Raw genomic sequence first — 11,890 nt, 5'->3', positions numbered from 1 at the left:
ACTAGCTTCACATTCATCTGACCAAATGAATCTCTGATTCTTCTGTGTCAGTTGAGTAATAGGTTTAGCTATCTTCGAAAATCCTTCAATAAAACGACGATAATATCCAGCTAAACCCATGAAGCTACGGATCTCAGGAACATTCGTAGGTCTCGGCCAATTCAATACAGCTTCGACCTTCGCAGGATCAACAGATATGCCATGTCTCGAAATGACGTGGCCCAGAAATACCACTTTGTCCATCCAGAATTCGCATTTGGACAATTTGACATACAAATGACTAGTACGAAGAGTCTGAAGTACCAGTCTCAGATGTTCAGCATGCTCTTTTTTCGATTTCGAATACACAAGAATATTATCGATAAATACAATAACGAATCGGTCAATATAATCTCGAAAGACACGATTCATTAAATCCATAAAGATAGCAGGAGCATTCGTAAGACCAAAAGGCATAACCAAGAATTCATAATGGCCATACCTCGTACGAAAAGCAGTTTTGGGCACATCTTCGTCTCGAACACGTACTTGATGATACCCAGAACGAAGATCAATCTTGGAGTATACAGAAGTACCTTGAAGCTGATCAAATAAGTCATCTATACGCGGAAGTGGGTACTTGTTTTTCACAGTAGCCCGATTCAGCTGCCTATAATCGATACACATTCGCATAGTACCATCTTTCTTTCGAACAAATAAAACTGAAGCTCCCCAAGCTGATACACTCGATCGAATATATCCCTTATCGAGAAGATCATGTAATTGTTCTTTCAATTCTTTCAATTCCAAGGGTGCCATGTGATAGGGAGCTTTAGATATAGGCGCAGTCCCCGGCACAAGATCAATACCAAATTCAACTTCTCGATGAGGAGGAAAATCAGGAATATCATCGGGAAATACATCCGGAAACTCTTTCGCAACAGGAATCTCAGATAAAGAAGACTCCTTCTTCGAAATATCAATAGCGTAGACAAGATAACCCTCATCTCCGCTAGTCAACAATCGAGACATTTCCAAGGAAGATACCAATGGAATTTGGGTTTGGGAACCCTTGCCATAAAAATTCCACTTGGGTCCATCAATCGGTCGAAATCGAACCACTCCATGACAACAATCCACAGTAGCTCGATTTGTCGTCAAGATATCTATGCCAACAATACAATCAAAGTCGTGCATTGGGAGGACAATCAGATTCAGAAATATCACATTATCCTCGTATATCAATACACAGTTATGCACAACTTGCTCAAACAAAATAATCTTTCCTGCTTCTGAGTCGCAGGGCAGGCTGCTGAGTTGACACTTAAGGTGGAGGAACATATTGAGGACCTCCTCGCCTTAATCCAGCTTCAGCTGCCTTGGCTCATTCAACTACCTCTGCGTAGTTGGTAGGCAATCCAGAAACAACATATGTGTACAAAGCAGGATGTAAACCATTTACAAACCTGTTATATTTTGCCCTCGCATTTCCAGCTACGTGAGGTGCATACTTCAGTAAAGTAGAAAATTTCGAAGCATACTCTGCAACAGACATCGTTCCCTGCTGCAGATTATTGAATTCATTCTCCTGAGCAGTATAATAAGAAGGAGGAGAATACTGCTCCAAAAACTGGGCCTTGAACACATCCCATGTGACTTCAGTCCCAGCCTCTTTCAATCCAATCTCAGCGGCTTCCTACCAAGATTTAGCTCGGTCTTTCAGCTGATACAAAGCAAGTTTCAGTCGCCGAGCCTTGGAATACTCAACAATATTAAACAAGTGCTCGATATCCTTCAGCCAGGCCTCAGCTCTTTCAGCACTCTCAGTGCCAAAGAACCTCGGTGGTTTCAGATCCTGGAATCGATCCATAACAACATCCATGGACAACCCTTCAAATTGCCCAACAATCCTCTCAGTACTGCTACTCGCAGTTTCATTTGTGTGATCCATCTACAAATCAAAAGATGAATATCACAATTTCATAATCTCATCACCTCATATCATCAATCTCATCAGATACTTAATCAAATCAAATCACATAAGAGCAAGTAATACAAATAAGTCAAACACATACGCACAATTCATTTGTGCCTATTCAAGTGCACACAAGACTCAACAGAGCATTCCCAGCTATGCTCTGATACCATCTAGTGTGGGGCCCTTAGCTCCTAATCGTTATTACAATACAATCTGATTAGGGTTAAGTAATCACAGCGGAAAACGAGTTTAAAATTTCTTTACAATGAGCCCAAATCCTTTTATTTGAATACTAAAAATAGTATTTAATCTCATATCATAAAACATGCCCACACGAAATCAAAAACCAATCACATACAAACAACTCATATCCTCGGGACATGCCCCGGTATATAGATACATACACATATATACTGGGAACAAGACATAAACATAAACCTCAGCCCAAGCTGTGGCTCCCACCAGAAGTACCCTCTCTGGTCTCCTGATATCCTGGAGTACCTGCCATTGTCCACACACAAAGACAACAACAGCTCCCCTTGGAGGTGAGCAAAGCTCCGTATGGAACAACCAATCATATATACCACAGATATCTAAACAATGATATATGGTATGCAATGCATGTATGTCGTGGAGGTATCAGGTCAAATGCCCATCCACTGAGCACATGTCGGAATCAATCGAATCGCTATCAAATCAAATCAATGCTCGAGCTGGCACACCGGCCGATATGGGAATACATATATGATAGCGTCGACGAAGCGCCATCAATCCCACATCTCATATCCAATCATATGGGGCCACAATTGTCTATGCTTTACGGGTCATATAATACCGGCATAGCGATTGTGTTCACAAACCCCGGAATCCAATCAAATCATATCAGGGTGTCCAAGGATCATAGCTCAACGTGCATGTCATGTATCGATGTATGCATAAAATGATGTGTGTTAACAAAACATTTATTTTGTACATCGATACTCAAATCTCAATGTCATGATGCCACAACAAATCATCAAATAAGCACGTAGACATGTATTCCAATCCAATCAATCCAATCAAACCGACATATATCATATAATACAGATACTTGTCGTATGTTACCCGGTCGCAACATACCTCAATTCTTCGTTTCCAGTTGATGTAGCTTTAAGATTTCAGTATAATACTTTATCTACATCAATAACATACTCATTCCAATCAATAATATACTCCAAAATTATTAATATGAGTTTCAAATATCATTTGAAACTTCAATAATTCATATCAAATTCAAATCATATCATAATTCAATTCCGACTTCGAGTATGAATTTTTTGCCGGTTATTCTACTACATATCAGAAATTTAACTTCAAATACATGATATTCCAGCACTTTCATATTTAGAGCTGCTGGAACTGAAAGAAAATTACCTCAGTCAGAAGCCCTCGACGCGACGATCACAAATATATAATTTGTTTCGCGTTTAGACGGCGTTTCAAAGTCGAATCGGACGAAAGAAATCGATTCCTTTCTTTTCCTCTCGAACCCTCGGTAAGGAAATGAAGAAAGAATGAAACAAAATTCTCATTCTTATCCCCACCGATCTCGCGCTCGGGCGGTAGAATTCTCGCGCCCGAGCGCGAGACATTCTGTCCCCGAGAAATGTTTACACCGCGCTCGGGCGGTTAAAAGTTACCGCTCGGGCGCGGAGTGTTCTGCCCGAACACTAACTTAACATACCTTGGCGCTCAGGCGGTTATTTTCTACCGCCCGGGCGCCACATGTTCTGTACAAACATTTGATTTTTGTACTATATTGGCGTCCGGCCTTTCAATTCAAGTTTGTACAATCTCAATTCATATTCAATATTCATTTTTTCAATTCCATTGTCATGATATACATCAAGTACATAATCTCATGGCAATTTCATTAATTATCGATAATCACATAGGATTTACGATAATACGATACACGATCCTTACAGTAGATGTGGATATAGATCGCGCCGAAGTCTAGGAATAAGACGTACAGTCACCCCGATTGGGAGGGTAGGTGATAGATCGTCTTATTCACACCGGGATCCCTAGAGTTATAGTCGAGTCGAGTCCAGACATGGTTTGATTCGCATTGCATGATTTTATGGATGTCATTCATCATATCATGTTTCATGTTTTAGATTGATTATATGCATGTATACATGTTTATACTGGGATTTGTTCTCACCGGAGTTTCCGACTGTTGTTATGTCTGTATGTGTGCATAACAACAGGTGAGGCAGGATCTGGGTCGAGACAGAGATGAGATCGTGATAGGGTGGTGACTTCGGGCGCAGCAGAGTACTAGTGGTTTCTACTAGCTTTGTACTACTTGTAAATAGTAGTTGTTTTAAACACTAGTTTGTACGAATGGATAATAACAAGACTTGTATGTACATTTGATGAAATAAAGTAGCAGTATCTATTGTGCTTAGTTTTATTTACATTTGATGTAATGTTAAAAGCAAAAAAATTTGACCCACTTTTTCATAATAAAGATCCATTTAGTCCCAAAGAAATGAGTTAGAGTCCGGGTCCCCACAACTATTTTCATGTTCAAGTATTGAAAAATACATCATTCAAATATAACTCACTCACATAAAAGAAATATGAGTTTCATATAATAGCTAAGCGATAATCTTTATGCACAGACATTAAAGAATGTCTAATTGGTTGTTGACTTGTTACCAAAACCAAGTTGTAATATCTTGACTTGTGTTCAAGAATATTTAGAATATGACAGAAGTCTCAATTGAGAGTGTGACGTCATCGGGGATAAATTTGTATTATAGATTGATATAAATCAAAGTATTTTAATAGAATCATTTCGAAACATTTTAAGTGCTTTATAAAACTTCAAAATCTTGCATACCTAGCTTCTCAATTGTTTTCCAATTTTAAGATGTATGATTTTGATTGCATTACGCTCGAAACCGAACTAAATATAATCACTCGGTGTTCCGTTCAAATTAAAACATTTCAAGAACGAAGTTATTAATATGTTATTTTTAGTGTTACATCGATCCTAACCGTAATTATAAAGAACTGAAATGAGTTTATATGAACAATTTTAACATTTTTAGCAAAATTGAGAAAGTAATGTTATGATCTATTATCCTCGATTCAGAACCGAAGAAAAACTATGACAATAATTTTTTTTTTGTTTCTGCTTTCTCTTTTATTCTGAATAATTGTCTTAGACGCTTTATTTATTCAATAATTAGACTGTTCTCTTTTTATCATTCACCCATATTCCTTCTCAAAATGAGATTACAATATAAGACGTACAAACAATTAATTATATTAGGGATTGGTAATAAGTAAATAACTTCCACTTAAGTCTCCTTAGTTTATTTATATGTTGTCAATGTTTATAATTATTAGTCCTTTTCAAGTTTACCCACTCAGGTATCCAGGTTTCGTCCAACTAATATTGAGAAATAACGACTTTAATTTAATTTCACGAAGTCATAACCTTTACATTTTTAAAGTCGACTCTCTTTCAATTTTCATCTGTTCAAGTGTATCCCCATTGTAATGAAAATAGTTAGGGGTGGCATACCGTACAATATCGAACCAAAAAATATATATTGTATATCGCACCGAAAATTGCGGTATAAAAAAATTCATACCGATACCGTAGTACACCTAAAATATCCATATAACTAGCATACCGATAATACTGAAGTTGTACAGTATACCGAAAATTTCGGTACTGTATCAATGTATATCGTTTTATACCAAAAACACTTTATATTTTTAAAATTTTATAAATTTATTGTTTTTAAATATTATATATTTTAAAATTTATATATTTTTTCGGTAATTCGGTATTCCGATATATGCCAAAATTTTCAAATTAGTTATCGTTATCGTACCGAAAAATTCGGTATTGTAACCGTACCATACCGAAATATTTGATATACCGAAAATTCGATAAATTCAACATTTTTTCGGTACGATAATCCCAATATATCGAAAATTCGTTATTTTTTCTCACTTCTATGACACCAACTCACTTCTATAACACCTTCATCAATTCATACTCATGTACACTTATTTTTGTAAAGTTCAATTTTTTTAGATCTCTATTCTAGAAAATTCTTCGTGTTTAGGCATATGCTTACAAATTGTTTGCTTTTGATATTTAGCTCAGGTTTCTATAATCAAGCCATCCATCTTGTATAGGGGGTCAATTTTATTTTATTTTTTGTGCATTATATTTGATACCTACGTATTTATTCTAGAACAGTCAAAAGATGTAATATAACTTTATAACTAATAATAAGCAAATATATAATATAAAATTAGACAAAATAATAATAAAGAATTATTATTTAATAAATATAGGGGTCAATTTTATTTTATTTTATTTTATTTTATTGTGCATTATATTTGATACCTACGTATTTATTCTAGAACAGTCAAAAGATGTAATATAACTTTATAACTAATAATAACCAAATATATAATATAAAATTAGACAAAATAATAATAAAGAATTATTATTTAATAAATATAATTTGTAAATGCATGACAATGCACTGACATACACCAATTCACATGCCATCGCCTAATACAACAAGACCTCCCGCATCTTCAAAATATCTTCTATCTTGAATTGGTCAGACTCAGACCTCGAAATTCAAAAGAGATCGAAATTCCCAAATATATATATATATATATATATATATATATATATATATATATATATATATATATATGTTTAAATCAAGATTATGATATTCACTAACGGAACAATTCCAAAATTCTACAAATATCAATAAAATAATTTGGGACCAAAATCTTGCCTCAAAACAAATTTTTACAAGATGACAAGTTATTCTTAGTATATTTGATTTTGAAATCGAATTAATAAAAGGAGATACAAATTCTTTATTGATTTTCTAACAAGAGAATTTCTCCAAAACAAAAATGTCACCCAAAAAAGATAAAAAGCATGTTCAGACTCCTACTGAACCAGCAAAAACGAAAACCTGGTATGACATCGTTGGACCCGGATCCCCTACAGTGCACAGCATGTTGCTGTGCACTTACATGGAAATTTTTTTATTTTTTTAAAATTTTTCTTTTTTTTTCACTTTTTTCCCTTTCTTTATCTCTTTTATTTTCACTCTGTTTTCCTCCAAATGTATGAATTATTTATTTTTGATGAAAATGTGATGTTGAATAATTTTACAATTAAAAATTACAATTTTAAATTTTTACATGTGAAAAACCGTATCATTTTTTTCGAATTTGATGAGTACTATTAATTTTTTTTTCAATGAACAAAATTTTTAACAAGATAAAACTATTAATATGTTAATACTTAAATTAAAATTTAAAATATTTCCATCATGCAATATCAAAAACTAAAATTCAATATCACATTTTCATCAAAAATAAATAATTCATACATTTGGAGGAAAATAGAGGGAAAATAAAAGAGATAAAGAAAGGGAAAAAAGTGAAAAAAAAAGAGAAAAATTTTAAAAAAATAAAAAAAATTCCATGTAAGTGCACAGCATGTTGCTGTGCACTGTAGGGGATCCGGGTCCGACATCGTTACAAAGGAAGAAGAAGAGGAACTTAAAGATACTGCACAATCAAAACCTCATATAAGTGATGATTTGGAGAAAAGACTCAAATTGTGTGAGACGATCTTACGAAACATATTTTGTGAGACGAATCTCTTATTTGAGTCATCAATGAAAAATTAATATTTTTATGCTAAAAATATTATTTTTATTGTGAATATTAGTATGATTGACCCGTCTCACATATAAAGATTCGTGAGACCGTCTCACAAGAGACCTACTCATATATATATATATATATATTTATTATTATTATTATTATTATTATTATTATTATTATATGCCAGTAATTTTGTACACTTCATATATTTTTATTTAATTAATTTCTATCTTTTTACAATATAAATTCAGATAAAAAAATATTACCAAAAAATATATATACATATGCGAATTTCTTTTTTAAAAATCCATACATACACATAAAAAATAAAAAAAAAATACAAATCACATGGTTGAAAATGTAAATTTACTGTTAAACAGTATAAAAATGGAAAAATAAATGTATTCTAAATGTTGAAGAAATTATAATAAAAAATGAACCGTGGATGAAATTTAGAAACAAACACGGCCTTAAAATGGAACACTAGCTGTCTCCTTCTAAGCCATTCGTAGCCACGTACACCGAAACTTCTCGTTCTTTCTTTGGCCTTTTATTCTTCTTTTCCTCATTCTAAGCTATCTTCTCAAAGGTTCCTCCTTTTACTCTCAATTTCATAATCCGAACTTTCTAGAATTGACTGGCGTACGTTTGTTTTTTTTTACAATTTTGATTCAGATCTACCTCTGAATTTGAATCTGGATCGGATTTTGTAAGTATTGGATTGATATTGATTTTACTTTTTTTTGTTGTTGATTTTTTAATGTGATTTCGTGTGGATTTGGTGGTTGTCTCAGGTGGAGGGAGGAGCGGGATGGCTCGAAACGGCGGAGGAGGTGATTCCGCGGCCGGAGAGACCTCTAGGATGCTTCCGACGCCGTTTTTGACCAAGACCTATCAGCTCGTTGACGACCCCGCCATTGATGACGTCATCTCCTGGAACGAGGACGGATCGACGTTCATCGTTTGGAATCAGACGGAGTTCGCCAGAGATTTGCTCCCCAAGTATTTCAAGCACAACAATTTCTCCAGCTTCGTTCGCCAGCTCAACACTTACGTTAGCTTTAGTCTATAGTTTTATTTTTTCACGAGGGATTTTTTGTTTTGTTTAATTAATTTGTTTTTGTTGATGAATTTACGTTAGCTTTAGTCTATAGTTTTAATTTTTCACGAGGGATTTTTTGTTTCGTTTAATTAATTTGTTTTTGTTGATGAATTCATAGGGATTTAGGAAGGTTGTACCTGATCGATGGGAGTTCTCCAACGACTGCTTCCGACGAGGGGAGAAGAATCTTCTGGGCGATATACAGCGCCGGAAAGTCTCGACGCATTCACCTACAGCGGCGGCAGCCCCGCCGATACTTCCCGTGGCGACTCCAGATGTACTTCCTGTGGCGGTGTCTCCGTCCGACTCCGGCGAGGAACAGGTACTTTCCTCCTCCAACTCCCCCGCCGTGGTCCGCGAATTCAATGGCAGCACGTTGGAGTTGATGGGCGAAAACGATAGATTGAGAAAGGAGAACGTCCATCTCAACAAAGAGCTGAACCACATGAAGAACATGTGCAACAATATATACGATTTAATGTCAAATTACTCCAACACCACCAGTAGCAGTAGAATCGACAACCAACACCACGTCAGTCAGCAAAATTCGGCAGAGAACACTTTAAAGCCGTTGGATCTGCTGCCGATGGCAAGATCCTGCGACGAAATGGACATCGCCGCCGAATTGGTGAGCGGCGCGGAGTTGAACCACATCAGATCCGCGGCCGAGGAAATCAGCGCTAGGCTGTTCGGTGTGCCCATAGGATTGAAACGAGGAAGGGAAGGCGAAGGTAGTTCGTCGGGACACGAAATGGATTTACAGCTGCAGCAGGGTGATGATATCAAATCTGAGCCGTCGGATCAGGGAGACGACCAGGGGTCCTCGTGGCTGAAGCGGAGTAACTCGAGGATGGGATAGGAATGGACGGTCATGATTAGCGTAGAGGAGTATTAGATCAGATCAGATCACGTGGCTTGTTTTTTTCTTTTAAATTTAATATTTTGGTAATTTTAAATTGATGCCTTTGGACTGGATGGTTCTTTTTTCTCAATGTGATGTCATATAAATAATATATAGTAATTACATTAAGTTGTAGAATGCAGGATAATTAGCAAATAACACAACCAATTTTTTTTAAATAATCTACTTAATTGTATTTGAAAATATTCATATATATTCGAGATGATTATTATTTTTCAAAATTTTTTCGTTGAATAAATAACGAGCTTGACATGAAAGTTACGTCCACAGTTCAATTTGCGGGAAAAATTGTCGCTAGACTTTTGGCGGCGCCAGCCACTATTGACCTTATCATATCAAGTTTTAGGGAATTAATTTTAATTAGCGATGACATTGGGATGGAATTAGGGATTTTCTCGTATTTTCAACCCAACTCCAAAATAGAGTATTCTTTCATTATAGACTACAGAGAATGAATTTTCTTTCGACCTATCTTTTATTTGTCTACTCCATCTTAAAGGAAAGAATAGTAATCTTCTAAAAATAGAGGACGACTATTCAAATAGAGAATGGAGTGAAAGATACAAATAATTACAGAATTGTCATTATGAAAATTGCAATATAACCCTTGTAGTTTTATCAAATGGAGGAATAGTTGTCTTTTGTTTGCAATTTGATGACAAAATAAACGTATTGTTTTAAATAAACGAGTCGAATATACATGTAGTTGTGTTATGTTTAGCGAATTAATAAAATTTAGTTAAATAATACATTATGAAATTAATTAATTATATATATATGTGTGTGTGTATTTGAAAATGAAATAAATTAGAGAAATGAAATATTTGGTAAATATTTAAAAGATATGGGTTGAAATAAATAAATTAAAGAAATAGAGTATTTATTAATATTTAAAGGAAATTGGTTGAAAATGAAATAAATTAAAGAAATAAAGTATTTGGTAGGATATGAGTTAGAGATGACCTTATTTGTTTCGTAAATTTGAAAATTTTCAAACCCGTTTCATTTCGAGTTTTTCTCATAGGTTTAAATTTTTGACAAAAACTTGTGTGAGACGGTCTCACGGGTCGTATTTTGTGAGACATATATATTGTTTAAGTCATCCATGAAAAAATATTACTTTTTATACTAAAAGTATTACTTTTTATTGTGAATATCGATAGTGTTGACATGTCTAATAGATAAAGATTCATGATACCATCCCACCAAATACCTACTCTAAATTTTTTGGGAAAGATTGTTCTCTCACCCGTGGGAAAAACTATAAATCCCGAATTTAACTATCTACGGTGTTTGGTGGGTTGCATATTCATATTTATTTGCCAAAATGAGTGTTCCGAATGAATTATTTCCTGTTTGTAGGTGAGAAATGTTCCATTCTTTTAGTTGTCACGTGTTATCATCAGTTTGGTTTGTTTAACAGCGGAAATTATTGACAAGAAGTTGGATTATTTTTCGAATATTACTCCTATTTGCCGAATGTCGATCCCGATGCTCAAAGGATCTTTATATCCGTATATCCTCAAATAGGTTTCCAATTTCGAGCCAGTGCAATTTCAGATGTTGTATCTCGTGCTTGAATGAAGGTTGCAAGAAAGTCTAGGCTTAGCTAGTAAGCTTGGAAGAGAAAATATGACAATTATTTGGTTCATTCACTAATTATTATTAAAATTAATAAATTTTTATTAATGTCATTTATTATTAATTATAAAAAAAAATGAGTGATAAATATTTATTATCAAAAGATTTTTAAAAATAAAAAGAGAGAATATACATAAATAAATAAAAAGTTGGGAGAGTGAGAATGAATAAACTCTATAACATTAACAATGCATATTTTCATTGTAACGAGTATTTTCTTTTTGAGTAGGTCTTTTGTGAGACGGTCTCACGACTCTTTATCTGTGAGACAGATCAACCCGACCGATATTCACAATAAAAAATAACAGCCTTAGCATAAAAGGTAATATTTTTTCATGGATGACACAAATAAAAGATATGTCTCACAAAATACGATCTGTGATACCGTCTCATACAAATTTTTGTTTTTCTTTCCAAATGTGTACCAAGCAAAATATGAGTATTTTTTGGGTATTAATCATGCATCTAATAGTGGATATTTAATAATAAATGTGGGGTTTACTGAAAAATCAATGGACCTACATGTATGTATTAATAAATGTATACACTT

General features: G+C 34.3%; 1 protein-coding gene across 2 annotated transcripts; it reads left to right on the top strand.

Annotated features, from left to right (window-relative positions):
- Nucleotides 1-8,088: 8,088 nt before the first annotated feature.
- Nucleotides 8,089-9,807, top strand: LOC140807376 (heat stress transcription factor B-2a-like). 2 transcript variants are annotated; one of them, XM_073164204.1, is made up of 3 exons: nt 8,089-8,317; nt 8,470-8,729; nt 8,896-9,807. In XM_073164204.1, exons 2-3 carry the CDS (start codon nt 8,487-8,489, stop codon nt 9,634-9,636), a joined length of 984 nt encoding a protein of 327 aa, XP_073020305.1. In that variant the 5' UTR covers nt 8,089-8,317; nt 8,470-8,486; the 3' UTR covers nt 9,637-9,807. The 2 variants fall into 2 exon arrangements, with proteins under 2 accessions (XP_073020305.1, XP_073020304.1); XM_073164203.1 differs by having other exon boundaries at nt 8,094-8,384.
- The last annotated feature ends 2,083 nt before the right edge of the window (nt 9,808-11,890 follow it).

The sequence above is a fragment of the Primulina eburnea genome, chromosome 12, assembly GCF_022965805.1.
Source record: "Primulina eburnea isolate SZY01 chromosome 12, ASM2296580v1, whole genome shotgun sequence".
Taxonomy (NCBI): Eukaryota; Viridiplantae; Streptophyta; class Magnoliopsida; order Lamiales; family Gesneriaceae; genus Primulina; species Primulina eburnea.
The sequence above is the reverse complement of the archived record's forward strand: the minus strand, read 5'-3'. Positions and strand labels throughout refer to the sequence as shown.

Coding starts and splice junctions, on each gene's coding strand:
- LOC140807376 (XM_073164204.1), top strand. CDS start 8,487: ATGGCTCGAAACGGCGGAGGAGGTGATTCCGCGGCCGGAGAGACCTCT. Junction 8,730..8,895: donor TTCGCCAGCTCAACACTTAC/GTTAGCTTTAGT, acceptor ATGAATTCATAG/GGATTTAGGAAGGTTGTACC.